Genomic DNA, 22,569 nt, shown 5'->3' on the forward strand with positions numbered 1-22,569 from the left:
ATGAAAAAAGAAAAAATAAATAAGGCAAACTCAAATCTTTCAAAATCGTTTCTCATTTGAGGTAGAATTCGACCAATCATTACAGGGAAAGAGTTTAAAGCAATCGGCAAACTGTCAAATTTTTTTTAAAATAAATGAAAATCCGTTTAATTGTTCAGTGTTTCTAGACTGTGTAATATCAAATTGGGTTTCTAGATGCGAGGCAATACTCCCAAATAACAGACCACCACCACCTAAACGAATTTCAGTTGTGCTTCCACGTGCATGGCACATTATCGAGAGAATAAAATGTGCCATGGAGGATCGCAAATCTCCTTAATATTGTATTTGATCAAGATAAATTAATTCATTTCAGTTGTCAAAGAGCAGGTTAAAGCATCATTCCTAGTTTTCTATATTTACCCACTTTCCTGCACTCCTTTCTTTCTTTCTTTCTTTCTTTCTTTCTTTCTTTCTTTCTTTCTTTCTTTCTTTCTTTCTTTCTTTCTTTCTTTCTTTCTTTCTTTCTTTCTTTCTTTCTTTCTTTCTTTCTTTCTTTCTTTCTTTCTTTCTTTCTTTCTTTCTTTCTTTCTTTCTTTCTTTCTTTCTTTCTTTCTTTCTTTCTTTCTTTCTTTCTTTCTTTCTTTCTTTCTTTCTTTCTTTCTTTCTTTCTTTCTTTCTTTCTTTCTTTCTTTCTTTCTTTCTTTCTTTCTTTCTCTCTCTCTCTCTCTTTCTCTCTCTCTTTCTCTCTCTCTTTCTCTCTCTCTTTCTCTCCTTCGCTTTCTGTGCTTTCTTTTTCTTTCTCTCTCTTTTCTTTTCCTTCTTCTCCTGTCATGAAAAACACGCTTTATACCCTCACTCTACAACGAGATAAATGAAAAAATTACGAAATCGACCTGACATTTATCTCTTCGTTCCTAGTTTCCCCTCAGCGGAATAAAGGGCAAACCCACGGTTTTCCCGAGGTGCTGTGAGATGGGTTCCTCACTGTGCTCGGTTGCTGAGGGCCAGCGAGGGGAGCGGGGCTGAGGGAGAGCCCGGCCGGGGAGAGGCAGGGAACCCATCCCCGCGTGTGCAGGGGACTAGCAGCCCTAATCCTCTCCTTCTTGGGAGGTGGCACGCACGAAAAAAAAAAGGGAAAATGGGGTTTTGTTTCCCCATTGTGCCTACGTCCTGAATAGAAACCTCCGCGGCTTCCGCCCGCCCGGGAGCGGCTGGGCCGGGGGAGGCTGGGGGGCCCCGCCCTGGTACCCCCAGCTAGCCCGGGGAGCGGGGCTGCGAAATCCCGGCGGCAGCGGCCGGGGCAGGATCCGCCGCTCGCTTCCCGAGGCCGAGAGAGCAGAGGGGCGGGCGGGACACGCGTGGGCCGGAGCCGGTGGCCGCGGGCCCGGCGGGACGTGCCGGGGATGCTCCGGGCAGCGATGGGGAGCGGGGTGGGAGGAGCGCGCGTGGGCGGTGCCGGCCCGCGGGGCAGCCCCGTGGGGACGGGCCGTGCCCGGCTGAACCTCGGCCGTGCCTGGCTCAACCCTCGGCCGTGCCCCGCTGTCCCTCGGCCGTGCCCGGCTGTCCCCCGGCCGTGCCCGGCTGAACCACGGCCGTGCCCGCTGTCCCTCGGCCGTGCCCGGCTGTCCCTCGGCCGTGCCCCGCTGTCCCTCGGCCGTGCCCGGCTGAACCACGGCCGTGCCCGGCTGAACCACGGCCGTGCCCGGCTGAACCCTCGGCCGTGCCCCGCTGTCCCTCGGCCGTGCCCCGCTGTCCCTCGGCCGTGCTCCGCTGTCCCTCGGCCGTGCCCCGCTGTCCCCCGGCCGTGCCCGGCTGAACCCCGGCCGTGCCCCGCTGTCCCTCGGCCGTGCCCGGCTGTCCCTCGGCCGTGCCCGGCTGAACCACGGCCGTGTCCCGCTGTCCCTCGGCCGTGCCCGGCTGTCCCTCGGCCGTGCCCCGCTGTCCCTCGGCCGTGCTCCGCTGTCCCTCGGCCGTGCCCGGACCGCTCCCTCTCCCCTGACCGTGCGGAGCGAGGGCAGGGGCCCGGGGTGCGCCTGGCTGCGGACGGTCCCGCATCCCCACCCACGGGCCCGGGGCTGGGCGAGCGGGGCCGCTGTCGCTGGGGCCGGGCTCGGCTCCCTCTCGCCTCCCGCGGGCCCGGAGCGGGCGGAGGCTCCGCAGAGGCTGCGCCCCGGGGCTCCGCGCCCTGCCCAGAGCGGCCGCACCGGGCCCGCCGCTCTCCCTCCGCCGGCCCGGCCGCCCCGCGGGGCCGGGAGCGGGGCCGGGAGAGCCTGGCGGGCCGGCGGAGCTGCTGCCGGGCCGGGGCGGGCCGGGGGAGCCCCGCCGCTACCCCCGCTCCCACCCCGCCCTGGGACCGCGGGCTTCCCCTGCCCCGAGAGCAGCCGGGCTGCAGCGGCGTCAGGCGGCGGCATCGCCGGCACTGCGGAACGGGTTTTTGTCTGTCTAGCCCCCTTTCTTCTTTTTTCCACACAGAATTTTTTCCTTTTTCTATTTCTTTTCCTTTTTCATTTTCTTTTTCTTTTTTTTTTTTCTCTTTCTCTTTCTTTTTCTTCACCTTTCAAATTTCCTTTTTTTTTTTCCCTCTTTTTTTTTTTGTCTTCCTGTCTATTTTCCTTTTCTGTTTTTTTCTTTTTCTTTTTCTTTTTCTTTTTCTTTTTCTTTTTCTTTTTCTTTTTCTTTTTCTTTTTCTTTTTCTTTTTCTCTCTTTTTCTTTTTCTTTTTCTTTTTCTTTTTCTTTTTCTTTTTCTTTTTCTTTTTCTTTCTCTTTCTCTTTTTCTTTCTCTTTCTCTTTTTCTTTTTCTTTTTCTTTCTTTTTTTATTTTCCTTTTCCTTCTTATTTCCCCTTCCCTTTTTCTTTCTATTTCTTTTCCGTTTCCTCTTTCTTTCCCGTTTCCTTTTTCTCTCTTCCGTGGTGCCATTTCACCGCGATTTAAAACAAAGCTGTGAACACCAAGCATCGAGCGCCACTTTCCCAATGAACAAGTCCCTTAGAGCATCCCCTTCCCTCGGCTGGCGCCCGGTGCAGCGGGATTCGGGCAGAGGAAGGGCAGGGAGCACCACAAGGAGGGGGCAGGTAAAGCTGCAGGTCCTTGAGAGTCTTACCTTAACCACAGAAGTTATTTGAAAGCGCTAACTCTGCCCGTCATCCCAAAGCTGTTAGTCATTTTAATTTCCACCCGTAATCTGTTTAACACGCAAATCTGACACAGTTTTTCCAGCTAGCTGGCCCCTCGCCATCCCAACCCCACTGTGAGAATTACGGTTCCCTAGCACCGCGGAACCCAACGGAGGGAGCCCTCTCGATTCTGTTTTCCCCCACCGTCGAGGTGGTGATGGTTTTGTGTAGTTAATTCTAAAATGCTTGGCAGCTTGCCCGTCAAACCATAAGCAACAGAAAAATGCAAACAAACTCTGTTTAATAGTCACTGGACAGTGCAAGTAATCCACTGTAAACTGCTAATGGGTATCGATGTCAACAGGTACGCGGCGGGAGCCTGATACTCTGCACTCAATGGAAGACACTTCCCTTCTGAATGAGGATTATGTGCAAAACGCGACTTGGCAGAAGGATCCAAATTAAATTCATGCTTCAGTTAATTCAGATTAATTTTCCTGATTGCCCTAGCACACCAGACAACCAAATCCCCGTGTATGTTTGCTCCTTTTCTTTTTAAGGAGTTGATACAGATCTCTTCTCCTGGGGAATGTTGTGAGATGCATGTGCTGAAGATTGTGATTCTCTCAGGTATTAACTAGAGTAATAAAATACCTGAGATGTATCTTTATACTACTGTTATTACTACAAACATTAGTTTATGATACTGGATTCACTGACTGTGTTTCCAGTGTTTTTTCACTAATATACTGCAAGTAACATTCCAGCTAATCACCTTAATGGAAATTAGAGAGGAAAATGGTCTATTAGGCTATTTAATCTATCCTCACTCAGTAGCATTTTCTTACAGTTTTCAGTCCAGGCTTAAATTTAAAAATAGCCCTTAGGAACTATTCTGCAGTTTCGAGGGGTTGTTATACTAACAGCTAGCTCAGAAAAGCATGAAAATACACTAAAAACAGGTTGGTGAGAAATGTTTTCTGATGGTCAGCTTTATTTTCTTTCTTTATGATTCATGTTATCCAATTGCTATAGGGCACACATCCCTCTGACAACCTAAATATGTGTTCTCTCTTCCTCATCTGTACTCCTGTCACCGGACCCTACTGTGTTTTTAACGTGGAGGGTTTGGGGTTTGTTGGGGTTTGTTTTCCCCACAGAAGGTTAATAAAAGAGTGTGGGTTTAGCTCCGGCTTCATTCCAGGCAGCACCTTGACTGCTTATTTATGTCCAAATTCTTGCTCTTTTTCTTTTCCCTTATTTGACACCTTGATGGCAAACAGCATAATCTTTCTTGCAGATTTATTTTTTCCCTCTGAAATGATAGGAAAAATTGAAAATTTGTTTGCTTTTGCCCCAAGCTGCTTTCTCTGCTGTTTCCTCTATGAAACATTTACATAGAGCTGGTACCCCACAGAGAATAAATGTATGGTACAGCAGCATGTGGGAGCTTTCTGTGTCAGGGTAGTACATTTTATGTCACAGTCTCAATGTAATTTTACCCTCTCACTAAGGGTATGGTCTGCCTCACCCTCTCCCTGGCAGAATTACTCTTTACACGGGGATCTCCTGGCCCCTTCTCCATCTTCACTGTAACTCCCTGTGCTTGTCCCTCCAGCACAGCCCCCATCTGTGCAGCTGATCCACCAGTGACACCGAGGGCTCCAGCTGGGGGGACACTGCCATTTTCCGGGTGTTGTTTTGTTCCATCTGCTTCCTCACGCACTCAGCTGGCACCACTGGGAGAGGCAGCCACAGTGGGATAATGTGCAGGGGTGAGGTGCAGAAACTGCTGAACCAGGCTCTGCCACCCAAACGATGTCGCGGTGCTGCAGCACAACTTTCTGTCAGCGTGTGAAACCTCTCACGGTGTGTGTCGATGTGAGCCCGCATGGAATGCTGCTTTTGGAGGTGGCCAGAGGCTTGGACACAAACCCTGTCCCCTCCTGGCCTGCTTGCCCCCACAGGCTGCCCTCTGGTCAGATGACGTGCAATTCCCTCCCCTAGACTAGACTGAATGCAGTCCAGTAATTGCCCGAGGAACAATAAATCATACATGAGACAAAGCATTCATTTACACCACTTTATTTCTGTAACAATGAGAGAAACTGAAATGGACCATTGTAAAAGATCACTATTTCCTGCTCTGTAATAAAAGTCTCATCTTCCCTGATGCTTGTTTATTTTATAAATGTCTCTGCTTTGGCTTTCATATTTAGCAGCCAGCAGGACACCATTATTCCCTGACAGCATTCTGTTCCTTCTCCATTGTCATTACTGCTGGAGTGATGTTATATTGCTGTGCTTGGCCTAGATGGTGGTGCTTTCTTATCCTGCATTTCCCATTGCTTTTCCCATCCAGGCTCCCAATGAGGCACAGAGCAGAGGTGGCAACACTTAAAAAGCAATGTTTTTCTGGAGTATCACCAATTCTGGTTTTTGCTTTTAAAAACCTCAACAGCAAAACCCCCACTGACTACTGCTGTTTATTATTATGTTTTCGAGGCCAATTGAGAAGGACTGGGTTGAAGTGCATGGGTTACACCTACACTGCAGTCCTGAGACCCAAATGACCAAGTGGGTCTCTGCTGTCCCACTTGTGGAGACCACACCTGCAATGGACTGTGAGGAAGAGAAAAAAGAAAAAGACCCTGGTACACAGATGCTGTTTCCACATTTTTTTTCTCAAGTGGAGGGTTGTGTGTTTCAAGGGCAGGGGTAAGATCTCAACCCTGGTGTCTGTGCACCTTCCAAGGGGGTGGGCAGGGCTGACCTGTCCAGATCCACATCCCTCAACAGAGCAGAGTGCCTGCCCAGGGTGGCGAGATGAGCAGTGCCAAGCTTGAAGCAAAGCTTTTCAGAGTCAGTGGGAGCATTTCCACTGATTTCAAGGACTTTGTATCATGCTCTTGAACATCTACAAATGAAAGATACTTTACTCAAGATAACGTATTTTTAGGGCCATGTTGCCCTGCTGCCCATCTGTTTTGTTGATCTCAGAGCATCACCAGCTAAACAGCAAAACCAACAGCAAAGTCCTTGTATGTACCACACTGCTTCTCCTTTCAAGAGCTGAAATCTAATAATCCCCCTAAGTCTCCTGTCCTTCAGTCATGCACACTGCATTCCCTTTAATAGTGTTATGTCTCACTTCTCCTTTTTCTTCTTTTCTTTTTTTAAACAAAATTCCCAAGTGGAGGTATCAAGGTTTTCCTACTCTGTTTCACTTAAAAAATAATTGGATCGTTATTTTCTATAAGGACCAAACTTCAACAGTAAGTAATTTCTAGAGATGTCAAGTGGCTCAGCATAAAAGTTAATCTTGATCTATTGGTTTGTTAGGTGTGTTTACATCCAACCAGTTAGCTCTCCTTAAACAAGAGTGATTTAAAGCCCTTTCTGGAGAGCATGAAAATGATTCCCCTAGCACTTAGATCCTCAGGGCCATAATCCAACAAAAGCAGGCTTATCTTTAAGCATATGAGTAGCCCTGTCAAAGTCAATGGGGCTCCAGATGTGTTTAAAGATAAACACATACTTAAGTGCCTTGCTGTATTGGAACTCCTTGACTGTTTCATTTCCATTTCATTTCAATAGTAGACCTTAAATTTTGTATATAGAGGCAGAGGATTCTTGCTGGATGGTACATCAGAATATTATTTTCAAAGAGGCTGAATAGGGAAATCCCAACACCATAGAAATATTTTTAATTATTCAGATGGTTTATTTCAACTGTTATGAGTCTATATTGTTTGACTTGTTTTACTTGGGGCTTCAGGACAGAAGCACTGCTAACATGGAATTGAGCCACAAAGCTCTGCAAGGCTCCACTCCAGTGCCACAAGTTCAATATCCCACTTTAAGAAAATTTCTTCACCTGCTCAAGCTTCATCTCACCTCTGCAAAAATGAATACTATTTCCTTTATCTCATTTCAGTTGCCTCATAAATGCTTGGAGAAGGATTTCATAATAAAAAATGCTGAAAGCTGCTTATATTGAAAAATAAAACTGGAAAAAAATATTGATTGCAAACATACTTGGGAAAAAAAAAAAGTTTCTTTGAGTTTTCCACATGCTCTAGTGATCAAATTGATCAAACAGCAATTTTGTGCAACCGTTCCTTAATATTTCAGAGGATGAGCTCTGCTATTCTGGATGACTGAGCTCCAGAGGAAAGCGCAGCAGCAAAACCATCCCAGGGAACTGAACTGAGGGAGTTGAGCTGTATTGCCCAGCACCTTGTAAGGGATGATCATTCTCTGTGAGATGCATTTGGGTTGGGTGGCTTTGTTTGGACACTCTGCCAGCTCGAAGGGCTCCTCTGGCAGAGTCTGAGCTGCCTGCTGTGCCTGGCCCTGCTGTGCCTGGCCCTGCTGTGCCTGGCCCTGCTGCAGGCAGGGCTCCAAGCAGGGCAGCAGTGTCAGCACCCAGCCTGCAGAGCAGCCGGGATGTGCCTGGGAGGCAGCAGGGGAAGGCAGTCAGGGAGCTGCATCACGTGCAGTGTCTCCAGATCCTCCTGAGATTCCTCCTGGAGGAGGAGACAGCCTTTGGGCTCATCTATATTTCAACTGCTTCAGTGGCTGCAGCTTTTGTGGAGTCATGGCTGGTGGTCAGACACAGCAGCTCTGCTCTGGGTGTTCTGCAGCTCCCAGCACCCCTGGGCAGGGTGCTGTGTCTGTGTCTGCCCTGCAGGACGGGCAGGGTGCTGTGTCTGTGTCTGCCCTGCAGGACGGGCAGGGTGCTGTGTCTGCCCTGCAGGGTGGGCAGGGTGCTGTGTCTGTCCTGCAGGATGGGCAGGGTGCTGTGTCTGCCCTGCAGGGTGGGCAGGGTGCTGTGTCTGCCCTGCAGGGTGCTTTGTCTGTCCTGCAGGATGGGCAGGGTGCTGTGTCTGTGTCTGCCCTGCAGGGTGGGCAGGGTGCTGTGTCTGCCCTGCAGGATGGGCAGGGTGCTGTGTCTGCCCTGCAGGGTGCTGTGTCTGTCCTGCAGGACAGGCAGGGTGCTGTGTTTGCCCTGCAGGGTGCTGTGTCTGCCCTGCTCCTGGCAGGGCCAGAGCTGCATGGAAACCTCCTGCTGCACAAGCTGTGGCTGTGGAAAGGGCTGCAAGGCCAGCAGCCTTTTATTCCTGTCAGATTGCGGGCAACCGGATAGATCCCTTTTAAAAGGAAGGGGACGGGGAGGGAGGTACTCAAAGAGTGGGAACATAATGAAATGAAAAGAAATCCAGATGTGGTGTTCATTTGCCTGAAAGGACTGTTGCCTGGGCCTTCCCACGCAGTGCAACAATTGCCACTCCATCTGCTGAGGAAGCAGCTATTCACACGGAGCATTCTTCCCACGACACAGCGCAGGGCTGCCCGTGACACCCAGGTTTGCAGCACAGCTCAAGAGCCACCTGCCAGGGTGGCACTGCCAACAAACTCGGGCAAGTGGGTGATGTCCTCCTCCCCAGCTGAAAGGACTTTGCAGGAACAAATGTGACTACTTGGCCCCGTGTGCCACGCAGCATCTCCCCAACACATCTTGTGTCTTGAGGTGACAGAAGCATGGACTGGTGACAGAGAGAAAACTGGTTCTGTGTGAGTGCCCACTGGCCTGTGCTGCTTAATTCAAGGCTAGGCACTGGCCCATGTTTGGCAGAAGGGCTGAGTGGCTACTCTAGACTGAGGTTCTACAACGTCTTTTTATTTTTTCCCAGCTGACATTTTGCTCCTCTCAGTAGCTCAGCTTTCCATTTCCCCTTTGCCATGTCTGCTCTGCCAGGAAACTTGCTGGCTGCTTTATTGCCTTGAATGTCCAGCTCTTCTGCTATTCTTTTCACATCTGTACAGTCATTTGTCCTTTTCCTTCTGAATCAGAGCACCACTCCAAACAACCCTGTGAAGTACAGTCTATTATCCCTTTTCTCCACAAAGCGGTTTTGATTTTTCATATGTAATGCACTATATAAAAATAAAAAACCTTGTCCTGTCTTAATAGCCTAATTCTTAAACAGTTATGGCCTCATTCTCCTTCAAAGTACATAATTCCCATTGACAGCAGTGGGAACACTGCCAACACAATGGTGAATTAGTTCCCATGAAAAAAAGGATGCAGACACCAAAAGGTCCAATTCTGCTCTTCATTAGGAGGAAATTAAGGTAGAGCAGACAAAAAAGATAAAACCAAGACACAGAATTGCATGGAACAGCTTCATACCAACCAGGCAGTAGGTTGCTAACTGAGGAGTCATTGGAACTAACCCTAATATGGCAGGAGAGGGAGTCAAGAGCAGTTTAATAACATCAGTAGCACCCCATCCCTGTGGAAAAGCTTGGAATCAGTCCTCAGAGCTGTGCCTTCTCCTGAGCGGGGAAAGGCTGGTACAGCTGGACCCTTACCTGCCTCCTCTTGCCTGGCATGTGGGGATCTGAGTGTTTCAAGAACACTTTAAAACCTTGCTGCATGTTTGTCCTTCACAGCCAGACATCACATGGGTGTTGTCTGTGCCATGTTAAAGGGCAGGGAGTGGGTGGCATCATTTCTACACCTGAGAGCTCAGCAGTGGGGGCCTGGCACTTATTCAGCTTCCCTGCTGTCTAACACCTCTGTTTTCTGAATATTTTTTCTTTTCTTGTTGGATGATCTTACTGTTGGACCACTTCCCTGAGGATCTCACTCCGTCTCTCTGGCACAATTGGGAAAGCAGAGCATTCTCTGGGCTTCTTTTTTTTTTCCTCTATACAATAAAATAAAACAATAATTTCTTCCACCTATAAAAACAAAAGAAATCATATTTCTTCTCTTACCTAATTAGTCTGTTTCAGGGTGTTAAAAAATTAAAGAATACTCAAATTTTTTGCATGGCATGTATTCCATCAAGAGCCCAAACAGATATGGGGATTCCTCATGTTTTTAATGTAACATCATTTTTCTTGTGCTGTTCAATGGTAGAAACATCCTAGCAATAAAAATAGAAAATCAATATACTGGTAATAACCAAGTCTTTAGAAACATGTTATTATTTGAGATTTGTATCTCTCTGTTATTTAAATGAATAAGTAAAACTATAATTACACCTAAACTCCTTTAAAGTCATAAATAGGAAACTATGGGAGTTTGGTAAATATCACCATACTTCTGACCAAAGTGTTTCTGCCAGACAATGAAGCTGCTATGTGCCCACTACTGCTCCTTTCACACAAAAGTGAGTCTTGGAATTCAGGCAACAAGAACTAGGCTCCAGGATATCTTAAAATCATAACATTGTTAAAGACCTTTATGATCTTCAATCACTAACCCAGCACCAGCACAATGTTCATCATTAAACTATATCTTCCACATTTTTGTGAACACTTCCAGGGATGGTGGAATCATCTTATCTTACCTAGATTATTTCCTTCTAGGAACTGGATAGGTGATGTGTCCGGGCATTTATTTTTCATTCTAAATTTGTTGGTTTTAAATTTAACCTGATGCTTATTCTCATGTGGCAAAATAAAAAGAGAGTCCAGTGCTTCCGAATTTTGACTTCCACAATCAGCTCCACTTTCATCTTCTTCTCATCAAAATAATTCGAGTCTTTGCCATGTCTTATGTATTAATCCTAGCAACTCTGTAACTATTCTTTATATGAGTTTCTTGAATATTTTTGACTCTAGTATGAACCTCAAGAGAGAAGAGGATAAAAAGAATGAACACAGATTTAATGTGTAATTGTGGCATAATCCTGCTACATGGCATAAACCAGCTATCCTGATTTTTTTTGGCATTCTGCTCTATCGCTATACAATAAAACCAAATAGTCTCTTTTTTGTTGTTGTTGTTGTTTTAACTGCTGGTACAGATTGAGGTAAATCAGACATTGAGGGATTCTGGTACAGGTTCTTTTCCCTCAGGGATTGCAGGAAATTCAGGTTTTCAGATTATTTGAGCTATACAGTTAATCACTGATGATTTACATTACTTCTCATTTAGCCACACTCAGAGCTGTCTGCCGTCATCAGGGTGTCTGCTCACCCTCCCAGCGTGTTTAAATCCATCAGGTATTCACCATAAAGTGAATTCATCCCACGACCCATGATCTCCAATGGGTTTTAACAAACCATAGGCACTGAATTTTTGCCTATCTTTTCCATCATTTTCCATGACAAAATGTTAGGAATCATTATTTTCAGGAGTCTCTCTGAAATACTATGTGCTATCTTTTGGGTAACAAAATCCTGCCAGTATTCAAGCTACATATTCGCCCCAAAAATTTCCTGTAAATGTGACTGTGTTTCCCTTTATGTTATCAGTGAACCTTCAAGACCCATAGTTCAATAATTTTCAGCTTAGGCTCTTATTTGTTGGATGTAGCCAAAAGATCCAGGTACACAAACCTTTCCAGAACAGATCTGACTTTGTTTGTGGTTCATACTTGTGGTTGCTGTTGACATTTTCCATTTCCATATGGGGAATGAAGTAATCACACGATAATAAAGTAAAAACAACAATTTAAAAAATCAAACTTAAGCCATTTCAGGAAGATTTTAACCATGTTTACTGGATGCTTTCTGGGTGAGCCTTAGGGTGATGTCAGAGTTTCTCTCACCCCAGAGTGAAGGGACAGTTTCCAATCTCTCACATCATTCCAACATGACTGTCCTCTACAGCTTTCCCTGGATCCTTGGGACCATGTTCATGAGTTTTTGAGACACTCTGTGTTCAAACTGATCTGATTTAAGCTTTCAAAATCAAACAACTAAATGGTTTTAACCCAAAATTTGACTTTTTAAAAATTATTTGATGCAAAGTTCTTCAGTGTTAAAACTGCAAGTATTGGAAAGAGTACAGTTCACATCTGCTACCCTGGACACGTCACCTTTGCAAATATCTCCTCTTGCTTAAAACCTCAAGCTTGCTTTTATGTGCTCTGTGAAGAAAATGTTATTGTGAGAGTTTTAGCACCAATAGTAAAGGCTCATGGTCTAACAGCTTTTGAGGTGGTAAATACTCCTGAGTGCTCGAGGCAAGCTGGTAAAGCTCACTGCCCTCTCAGGAGAGGGGGAAATGAAGGCAGAGGGTGTTTGAGTGCTCAGGTACTGTGATGACAGAGGGGGTCAGTGACATGGGTGAGGCTGAAACCAAAGGCTCTCAGTCTGCTGTCAGACAACAACCAGTATTTCCTCTAAAATCACAGTTTTCCCTCATGGAAAGAATCCTGTCTCAGCCCTGTTCAGATGGCTTGCATATGCCATGGGCATGATACAGGCAATGAAGCTTTGTAATCAGCTACTGTCCAGATTGATAACTGTAAGGAGCATCTCATAATGACCACAACATGATTAGTCATGATACATGTGTGATACCCATGCTCATAATTACTGGCCTCCAGAACAGCACTGCTGAGTCCTGCCAATGTGCTCAGTTCAGTATCTGGAAGAGACAATACTGCAATTACTGCCAAAGTATGCAGGAAAATTTGGAAGCAGTCAGTTCAGGATTCTGCACCAGGCTTGCAATCAGGAGCACAGCAAAGCTTGGGAAGGTGGCAACTGCAAGGACTAACTTAGATTATCTGGAACAGATGCTTTATTTTAAACAGATCTCTGGGTGTGCCCATCTATTTTAAACAGTTGTCTTGCAGAAGGGAAGGAATACATGGGGCACTGGCACGAAGGACACTACACCTGCACGGGAGCTGATGAAGGAAACAGCTACATCCCAATTTCAGACCAATATTTGATGTTGTTGCCTGCTTGTAAGTCACGGAGAAATTTTCTTTTTCTTGCTGTTGTACCCATTAGATTTCTTGTGAGCCTGTGACACTTAATTTCACACAAAATATACCATGTACATCTTTCATGTCATGACCCAGGGACCCACATGCCATTGAAAGACACAGATGTACCTGAGCATCAGTCCTTGGAAAGTCTGGGAAAGTGGAATTGGGGCTGCTTTTAGCTGTGCAGACTACCACAAACGTGACAACCTTACCTTCTACTTCAAACAGAGAGCTGAACTGAGCCAAAGACTTCAGTCCTTTCCTTCAAAGGCAGTGCAAAGTTTCCAGATACAAACACATTTCTGTTCTTCAAGGATACTGCTCCACTGTGTGGGAAGATTTTCCAGGCTCACTTGCAGGAGATGAAGGCAATTCACACTAGAACAAATCATTGTCTGCAACAGAGGGCTTAGCACTTGCCTTCTAAATGTCCCCTAAATACACAGCAGCACGTACATTTTGAAATTTCTGGAGCTCATCTTCTGCTGTAAGGAAATTTCCTCACCAGCAGAGAGTAACTGCAAAAACAGAAAAGTTGTTAATTATGCTGTGCACTTTGTTTTGAGAAGATGCTCAATGTTCCTGTTGGTCAACACATCCCTGAGACTTGTGGGAAAGAACGCCCTGTCCAAGAGAAATGTGCACATAATAATGAGGCTTTTCTTGTCTCCTCATAGCAATTCCTTGACATTACCACATGTATCACTGTGAGCAACCACCCTACTCTCTGTTAATTGGAAATAACCAGGAAGTTGTTCAGCCCCAAGGTACCAGTTCACATCCCCTGTGCTAAACAAGTATCCAAAAGAGGCCTAGCAGCTCCTTGCCAAAGGCATCTGTGAATTCAAAAGCAAATAATCTGAACCAAAATAATCAGGAAAATTAATGGAATAAAAATCTGCTTAGGGCTATTAAACCCTGAGATAAATCTTTGAGTCAAGATCTCTGAGCCATGGTTTTTAGCTTGAAACTTTTACTTTTATCAATAAAGAAGAGCATAAGAAATAGTAGCTATAATGTACATCTCTCCTGTACATGAAATAGAGATAAAATAATATAAATGGTGCCAGTCAATGAGAAACAGATTTTCAGTCTTCTACATGTTAATGCAAACTAATAAAAATGCATTTGAGAAGCAGCAAGGTTGACACAGTAAAGCACAGCCAGTGTAGTGTGCTAAGGCATTTTAAGCATTATTTTCAGGTAAAAGAAGTAACCTTTAATCTGCTTATCCAGTGACACATGAGTGTGGGTGTGGGAGTGCTGAAGCTACAGACATCCCTGGAGTTATGACAGTAAGAGAGGGACATACTATGTCCTGAAAGAACATAACATTCAAGAATGATTTAAGCATATTGTGGGGGAAAAATGAATGAGAATGGGTGAAAGGAAATTTAGTAACTGCTGGACTAAAGAAAACGTTGCTTTTGTGAATGGTAAAATTCTGATTTTCCCAGTGCTCTTCTGGATGCTGCTATTTGTTGCAGATGAGCGGGCCTCAATTAAAGTAACTGAGCTGTGTTTGGACAGGCTTGTCTGCTCACCACAAGTTTCCTGCAGGATTAGACTCATTATTTGAATTTCCAGGTCTTCAACAGTGCTATGTTCATAATGTGTGAAAGCAAATTTAACTGGTTCAATTGGGAAAATCCTCTTTATACCACTGAGTTCTATGGACAAAAAGATCCTTGAAATGGATTTATTATAATATGGCACAAGTAGAACAAATTTCCCCTGGTTTTTACCAAGCTTTGGATCAGGGGCTTGTCAAAATAAAAAAGCCAGATTATCACACAAACATAATATTTAATCTCCAGATATTGTGCTTCAAACAGTGTAATTGAGTTCAATAGTTCCATGTTTATTATTATGGCCTATGCATAGAGATTAGCATAAAGAAAACTATGGGGGGAAATGTCATACATACACCCACACACCCATGCAAATATAATTATAATTGCCTCTGTACTTCACAGTAAATCTTTTATGGGAATCACTATGCCTATTCTGTCTAAAATAAAATCCGTCAGGTAAAAATTTTTGTAGCAGAATTTTGTTTTGTTTAGTGTTAAACAGACACGTCCAGCTGGGACTGTTGATGGTGCCTTGCCTGTGCACACACACACACCTATGTATGTTTATTTATATGACACAACAAACCTGGCCTGCTAAGCCCAGCCTATACTTCAGCTACATGAAAGATTTCCCTAATCAGCACCCACTTGTTGCACATCCCTTGGAAAGACCAAATCTCTCTGAAATGTCCTGTTTCCTGAGCATCCTGAGCACCCAACAGGCCTTTGAGCAGCTCTGTAAATCCATGGAGGAAATGGACTCGTCCCATCCTTTCCCTGTAGCTGCATGGAGCCTTGCACAGTGGGGCTGTGCTTTATTTGGCTTTGGTTTTATTTGGTTTATTATTACATAGCCCCTGGGTATGACTGCCATACGAGTAGGAACTGATAACAACAGAGCACCACAGATAACTGAGATGCTCTGGCTGCAAGGAAAAATGAACCCTGGCCCGTAACAAGGATGTTCCATGTCTGGTTGTGTGTATAAATATAGTGGAAATGAGAGGGTTTGACGAAGGTCTTAGGTGCACCTCACCAAGCTCAATCCAGCTTTTCAGAAAATGGCAATATAAATAAATGTTGCCTTGATTTGTGGAAAAAGTGACAACAATTTGAGATTTCCACTAAAGGCAGCTCACTGAAATGTACCTATGAACTGCCATCTTATTTTTATTTTTAGTTCTTCCTTTCCTTTCCTTTCCTTTCCTTTCCTTTCCTTTCCTTTCCTTTCCTTTCCTTTCCTTTCCTTTCCTTTCCTTTCCTTTCCTTTCCTTTCCTTTCCTTTCCTTTCCTTTCCTTTCCTTTCCTTTCCTTTCCTTTCCTTTCCTTTCCTTTCCTTTCCTTTCCTTTCCTTTCCTTTCCTTTCCTTTCCTTTCCTTTCCTTTCCTTTCCTTTCCGTTCCTTTCCTTTCCTTTCCTTTCCTCTGTTCCCACCCCCCCTGCCCGGTTCTTTTTCCACCCCCCATGAATTCCCTGTTTATGGTGATGAGTCCCCAGGCTGGATCCTTCCCTCCCTTGCACCACCTTGGACAAAGGCTGCTGATGCCATGGGATGAGGGTGGGTGGTTTTTCCACCAGCAGAGGCAGGATGAGCCCCACGGAGCTGAGCAACCCCAGCAAGGGCGCCGAGCTCTGCTCCTGCCCCCAGCCCCATTTCAGCACGCCCCACGGCTGGCCCTGCCTGCCTCAGGTGGGTGGAATTCCCAGGCAGTGGCTCAGGCAGGCAGAGGACGAGGCAGGGAGCAGCCAGCCCGGTGGATTCACCGCCATTTGTGCGAAAAATTCTCAGGGAAAATTCTTTCTCTCCCTCTCAGGCCCCTAAACTCTTTGTGAATGGGGCCAGTGCAACATGTGGCCTTTCACCTCGCCCAAGAACCACTGCCAGACAGCCACACTCAGAGAATTGTTTGTTAATAGTCCAATTAGATAATTGCCATCTTTCACTCCTTTTGCTCTACATTTCCCATAAAGGAATGAATAAGGAGAGAAGCATGAAGAGGGCTTCTGCCCTGCAAGGTGACAAGAAGGACTGGAGCATGCTCTTTGCACAAGGCCATTTGCTTGAATTGAATCATTGTAGCCTAATCAATGGTCTTATTGGATTACTGGCTGTTGCGGTTCTCAAAGATATTGTAGCAGAGACAATGAAATAGCTAGAGTAAAACTTTTTTTCTCCTTTAGTGGATCACGCAGTTGAGATTTTTCACGGGCTATCTCTCTCTCTCTCTCTCCCTCCTTCCCTCCCTCCCTCCCTCTCTCTCTCCCTCTCTCCCTCTTTCTCCCCCTCTCTCTTTCTCCCCCCTCCTGGATCCACTGCACACAAAGCTGGCTTTTTTTTTTTTTTTTTTTCAATGAGCAGGCTCTGCGAATAGGTTCAGTGTTTGCGAAGGTGCAGAATTAGCAGACACACATGCATGCACACATACACACACACACAGAGGGAGAAGCACAAAAAGCAAGTATCGGGACTGAAATAAGGAGAGGTAGGAGTTTAAGATGGCTGTCTGTGGGGAGATGTGTTAACGAGGATTTCTGCTGGCCAAGATAACCTGCTTCCTTGGAGAGATCTGCTTGAAGGAAGAACTTTTTTGTGTGTGTGCGTTCTGGGGATCTGTTTGTTTGTTTAGAATTCAGGGGGCTGCTTTTTTTTTTTTTTGCTTTTTCTTCACCCCCCCTGCAACTGCATTTTTTTCAGCCTCTCCTAGCAGCTTTATTCAGATTTATTTGGCGTGCTTTGGAGAAAGCCACTATATAATCGGGAGGTCAAAGGCAGACTGAAGAAAGTTAATAATGGCTGCTAATGGTGCTAACAATTCAGGGTGAATCTTGTCAAAAGTTTTGGTTTTTTTCCCCTCTCCCCCACCCTTTTTTTCCTCTCTCCTTTTTTTTTTTTTTTTTTTTTTTTTTTTTTTTTTTTTTTTTTTTTTTTCTGGAAGTCTCAGTCTTTTGATTGTGTGTTTCCTGAAAGCAAGACCAATCATTTCAGTTTATTCACTGGCTAAACTCTACTTGATTGGGGACAAGCACACAAACCATCCATTACGATCTGATATATTATCCAAACAATTTAGTGTATTCATGAGGTAACCTAAATGTGGAGGCTGCAAAATTACCCGTAATCAATTGAAACAGCGAGTGCGCGTCCCTCTGTGTGTCTAACAACTACATGTCTCTGTAATAAGGCAGACATTAAATCATTTTAGAGTTGTACTGTTGAGTACCTGATCACTGGGCGCTCTGGGAAGCTGGACAGTCACATTAGGACGCTGGGACTGAGGAAGCCGCTGCTTTTCCAGTGGGATAAAACCCGATCTTCCTTACTCAAGGTGCTTTACAGTTCCCCACCGATCTCACCCTAAGTCGTGCAATATCCAGCATAGACTTCGTCTTCTTCTTCTACTCTTCTATAATATTTTTGTTATCGTTGTTGGCGCTTTTTTTTTTTTTCCTTTTTGTTTTTTTGTTTTTATTGCACTACATGTTTGGGAAACAAGACAAAATGGACGTTAGATGCAGTTCAGAGACTGAAGCTAACCGGGTCTCGAAGAACGGACATAAAGAGGGCAAGGAAAGCAAAGGGTCTGAAGGAAATATTTCTACTTCTTTTTTGAAGGATCAGCAAGGGACTTTTTCTGCCTCTGCAGCTACGGAAGGTTGTAATAAAAGTAAATCTAGTTCGGCTGATCCGGACTATTGCAGGAGGATCCTAGTTAGAGGTATGAGTCTGAGGTGTTTGGCGAGGGTGGGGGAAGGTGAGCTGTGCTCACGCCCGGGAGATGGGTTTATTTTGTCGCTTTGCCTTGGGTCTGGCCCTGGGTTGAAAGCCTTTCGTACGGCTCCAGGGGAGAGACCCCGCTGCCCTGCCGGGCTTTGCCCTGGACCCCGCTCCCTCCCGCTTTATCCCGGGGAATTTCCGCCGCGTCTCGGAGAAAAGTTAAGCCGCGCTGGTTCCTCCCCGGCGCTGCCCCGGAACGGATGAGCCCCGCTTATTGTTGTTTTGGGTTTGTTGTTTGTTTTCTTCCCCGCTTTGCCGCTTTCCCGGGGTGCCCGTCCCCTCCGGGGACAGCGATCCCCCGGGGGCCGCGGCTCGCTCCGCGCCCGCGCATCCCGCCCGCGCCGGCCGCGGAGCCGCGGGGCTGCGGCGGGAAGGCCCTCCCGGAGGGCAGAGATTCCCTCTGCTCCCCCTGTCCCCGAGCCCGGCAGCGCCGAGGAAAGCGCTGTTTTAAAATAACCACCAGCCTTAAAATAAATGGAGGAGTGACGAAGGGCTTTTTAATTATTGTTTTTTAATAATTGTACGTTTAATTTCCCTCCATCTTCGTCCCTTCTCCAGGCTAAAATGGCTAAATCATCTCATGCGTACTCCCTCAAAAAAAAAAAAATTACCTGCAGAAATTTTAGTTTTATTAAGGCGCGTTTTGGGGGAGGAGGGAGAGAAGAGAATCGGAACAAAATATGTGGTAAGCAGGCCTTGAAAGTTAAAATTAATCCTTGCGCCACTGGTTGACCCAGAGAAGGGTCAGATTAAAACGATGTGATTGTCTCTGATTTAAAACGTACCGAGGAGGTAAAATTACGGCAAGTAAACTTGGAAAGGCTTTAAGGTAACCTGAATCTGGCTCTAGCTTGACAGTAGTGTTAATGAGATTTGTCCCGCTTTCCTTCAGTCGGGGCTACCAGAAAAGTGATGTTTCTGCGGGCTGGTTGGTGCCTTGGTTTCTATCCCTCCCCCCCCCCCTCCTTTTTTTTTTCCCCTCCTGCTTCTCCTCGTTGCCAAAACCCCAAAGCGGCAGCGGCAGCGGTGCAGGGTGGGCTGGAGGTGTTCCCCACGTTCGCAGTGGCAGGCAGCCAGGTCAGGGCAGTCCTGCCTCTGCCCGGAAAGATCCTTCCCTTTTTTTAATTTTTTTTTCCTTTTTTTAGCATGAGAAACTTGTTATTAAAAACATAATAAGAAGGGTTTATATTTTGGGGAGCGACGGGGTGTTTATGGTGGCTACCAGCAAGTCCTAGCCCGGAGCTTAAGGGGAACAAAGAGTAGCCCTGCACTCCAGGCACAAAGCCTGGCCTGGAGGATCTCTCTCTCCACAGCTTCCCAGAGGGGCCGTGGGTGATGCCGCAGTGTCGTACTGTGAGTGCAATATATTCAAAGTAATTTTTAAATGGGCTGAGGGGATTAATTATAGAGCCCTGGGCCCCCACCGCCCCCTCCTTCCTTCTCTGTTGTGGGTTTTTTCCCTTCCTTGGGTGCAGTGGCCAGGTGCAGTGCCACAGAGGCAGGGACCCCGCTCTATCCCGACTCGTGTCTCGGCCTTGAAGGCGCTGGGGATGGCTGCTTCCCTTGGAAAAAATTAGAAAGTCTAAAAGGGGGGAGGGGGGGAAGAAGAGGAGGGTTGCTTGAGTATGAAGCTGACTGCGCCTTTCTTTGCCAGATGCCAAAGGTTCAATCCGAGAGATTATTCTGCCTAAGGGGCTTGATCTGGACCGTCCCAAGCGGACCCGCACCTCCTTCACGGCCGAGCAGCTCTACCGCCTGGAGATGGAGTTCCAGCGCTGCCAGTACGTCGTGGGGCGGGAGCGCACCGAGCTCGCCCGCCAGCTCAATCTCTCCGAGACTCAGGTAGCGCCTGAAGGACGGGGAGCCCCGGCTGCCCTGCCCTGCCCTGCCCTGCCCCGCGGGACGCCCTTCCCGGCCCGGGCACCTCCGTGCCCTGCGGGCCCCAAGGACGCGGCACAGCGCGGGCCGAGGCAGCGCCCGAGGGCCCACGCGTGTCCGGGCGGGGGGACACAGCCCGCGGGCGGGAGGGACCTGAGGGGCCCGTGGCTGAGGCGTCCCGGCGGGGGACCCCTGACCCTGAGTGTCCCTAACCCTGTGTGTGTCCCTAACCCTGCGTGTCCCTAACCCTGCGTGTCCCTAACCCTGCGTGTCCCTAACCCCGTGTGTCCCTAACCCTGAGTGTCCCTAACCCCGTGTGTCCCTAACCCCGTGTGTCCCTCACTGTGTTTGTCCAGGGAGCTGCTGGCCGAGGGGGTCCCTCGTGTCCCTGCACGCAGCCCCAGTGCGCTCTCCCCGCCAGGCCCGAGGGCATCAGAGGGAGTTTGGCCACGAAGCCGAACTCGTGCCGGGCCCGGAGCGGCTCCCCCGGCCCCGGGACCCGCTGCGGCCCGGCCGAGGCTCGGCGGGCCCGGCTGCGGAGATCCGCTGCTGCTGCTGCCGGGGAGAAGCGAGGGGAGGCCGAGCCCTCCCAGCCCGCAGCAAGCGGGAAAACAGGCGCTCAAACCCGCAGGGAGAGGCGGGCACCTTCCCCCGGGTTAGAGACGCTCGGCCTGAGCTTTCCTGGGTGTGAAAGATCCGGGGATGGGCTGAAGTTCGGGCTGTATTTTGGGCCCTTGAGGGGGAGAATGGCCCTTCCACCTGCAGGGCACAGAAAGGCCGGGGGCGGACAGGAGGCCTAAAACTGCGTGAGAGCGCGGGGAAGCACCCAAAAAGTCCAAACTTCTCAAAGCTGGTGTCATATTTCCACAAAACATAACAGTAAATTCCCCTGACACGTTAATTAGCTTTTTTCTTTCCTTGCCGGATAGGAATGACAAGTTCAACAGCTCGTAGGTTACAGAACGTGCCATGAGTGGGTTTTGTTGTGTTTTGGTTTGGTTTTGTTTGTTGTTTTTTGAGTGACTTCCAGTATTCCTTTCTAAAGTTGAATATAATTTAAAATTATTTGTGGGTAGAGAGAGAGTGTCCAGTTTGGAATACAGGGAAAGAGGCTCATTGCTGCTGTTTACCCCCACGAAGGGCAGTCAGAGCGGGCAGCGGCTGCTGGGAACCGCGGAGTGCCCGGGGCTCCGGCTGAGCCGGCTTAGAATAAAGCGGTGGGGAAAGGGCTGGCCCCGTCTCCCAGAGAATTCCCGGCCTGTAGTAAACTAGGACGAAGTGAGAGGTCTGGTTAAAGATGCAGAACGAAAGGCCCCGGGGTCACCCCGAACCCGGGGACAGACAGAGGGTGAGGCGGGTCGCGTTCCGTGAGCGTCGCTTTGTGCCTTTTGGAAAGGCTCCCCGCTCCGCGGAGCCTGCGGGCCTCCCCCGCCGCTCCCCCCGCCCCGCCGAGCCGCGCCGGGGTCCCGGGGCACCTGCCGGGGGCCGCCGCTCCTCCCGCCCCGCTGACCCTGCCTCTCTCCCCGGCCCGCAGGTCAAGGTCTGGTTCCAGAACCGGCGCACCAAGCAGAAGAAGGACCAGGGCAAGGACTCCGAGCTGCGGTCGGTGGTGTCCGAGACCGCCGCCACCTGCAGCGTGCTGCGGCTGCTGGAGCAAGGCCGGCTGCTCTCCCCGCCGGGGCTGCCGGGCCTGCTGCCGCCCTGCGCCTCGGGCGCGCTGGGCTCGGCGCTGCGCGGGCCCGGCCTGGCCGCGGCGGGCAGCGGCAGCGCGGCGGCGGCCCCGGGCGGCGGCGGCTCCCCGCACCCTCCGGCCGCCAGCGGCGCGCCCGGGCCGCCCCCGCCCGCGGCGCTGCACGGGGCGGCGGGCCACGGCCTCTTCGGGCTGCCCGTGCCCGCGCTGCTGGGCTCGGTGGCCGGCCGCCTCTCCTCCGCGCCCCTGGCCGTGGCCGGCTCGCTGGCGGGCAACTTGCAGGAACTGTCGGCCCGCTACCTGAGCTCGTCCGCCTTCGAGCCCTACTCCCGGACCAACAATAAAGAGAGCGCTGAGAAAAAAGCACTGGACTGACTCTAAGTACCTTCCCCCTATTTATATTTATAGTCTCTATTTGTGGCGGTATTTATGGGACGGGCGGCCGCAGCCGCCCCCCCGCTCCCCGCCGCCCCCGAGCCCCGCGGCGCGGCTCCCTCCGCGGGCCGGGGCGGAGCGGGGCCGGAGCGGGGCCGGAGCGGGGCCGGAGCGGGCCGGGCACGGCGAGGGGCTGCGGGCGCTCCCGGTGCGCTCCCCCTGCCCCGCGGGCCGCGTGTCCGTGCCGGAGGGGCGATCGCGCCGCTCGTTCCTTTGGGAAGGGACGCAGAGGGGTCAGCGGTCGGGGCGAGGGGAGGCCGGGCTCCCTTGGATCGGCTTTGGCCAACGCCGAGCGAGGGAGCGGGATTTCGGAGAGAGGAGGATGGAGCTGCCAGGTGATGCCCGTTTTGGGGTGGTTTTTTTTGTGTCTCCCGGACT

General features: G+C 48.8%; 2 protein-coding genes across 2 annotated transcripts; one reads left to right on the top strand and one right to left on the bottom strand.

Annotated features, from left to right (window-relative positions):
• Positions 1–823: 823 nt before the first annotated feature.
• On the bottom strand, positions 824–2,288 carry LOC134555094 (basic salivary proline-rich protein 3-like). Its single transcript, XM_063406448.1, has 2 exons — positions 1,674–2,288; positions 824–1,506 (listed from the first exon to the last, which is right to left on the bottom strand). Exons 1-2 carry the CDS (start codon positions 2,035–2,037, stop codon positions 908–910), a joined length of 963 nt encoding a protein of 320 aa, XP_063262518.1. The 5' UTR covers positions 2,038–2,288; the 3' UTR covers positions 824–907.
• A 13,589-nt stretch (positions 2,289–15,877) lies between these two features.
• On the top strand, positions 15,878–22,270 carry VAX1 (ventral anterior homeobox 1). The gene is made up of 3 exons (XM_063405230.1): positions 15,878–18,129; positions 19,843–20,030; positions 21,601–22,270. The coding sequence occupies exons 1-3, from the start codon at positions 17,892–17,894 to the stop codon at positions 22,129–22,131; spliced, it is 957 nt and encodes a 318-aa protein (XP_063261300.1). The 5' UTR covers positions 15,878–17,891; the 3' UTR covers positions 22,132–22,270.
• The last annotated feature ends 299 nt before the right edge of the window (positions 22,271–22,569 follow it).

The sequence above is a fragment of the Prinia subflava genome, chromosome 9 (assembly GCF_021018805.1).
Source record: "Prinia subflava isolate CZ2003 ecotype Zambia chromosome 9, Cam_Psub_1.2, whole genome shotgun sequence".
Taxonomy (NCBI): Eukaryota; Metazoa; Chordata; class Aves; order Passeriformes; family Cisticolidae; genus Prinia; species Prinia subflava.

Coding starts and splice junctions, on each gene's coding strand:
- LOC134555094 (XM_063406448.1), bottom strand. CDS start 2,037: ATGCGGGACCGTCCGCAGCCAGGCGCACCCCGGGCCCCTGCCCTCGCT. Junction 1,507..1,673: donor TTCAGCCGGGCACGGCCGTG/GTTCAGCCGGGC, acceptor GGCACGGCCGAG/GGTTGAGCCAGGCACGGCCG.
- VAX1 (XM_063405230.1), top strand. CDS start 17,892: ATGTTTGGGAAACAAGACAAAATGGACGTTAGATGCAGTTCAGAGACT. Junction 18,130..19,842: donor CAGGAGGATCCTAGTTAGAG/GTATGAGTCTGA, acceptor TTTCTTTGCCAG/ATGCCAAAGGTTCAATCCGA. Junction 20,031..21,600: donor TCAATCTCTCCGAGACTCAG/GTAGCGCCTGAA, acceptor CCCGGCCCGCAG/GTCAAGGTCTGGTTCCAGAA.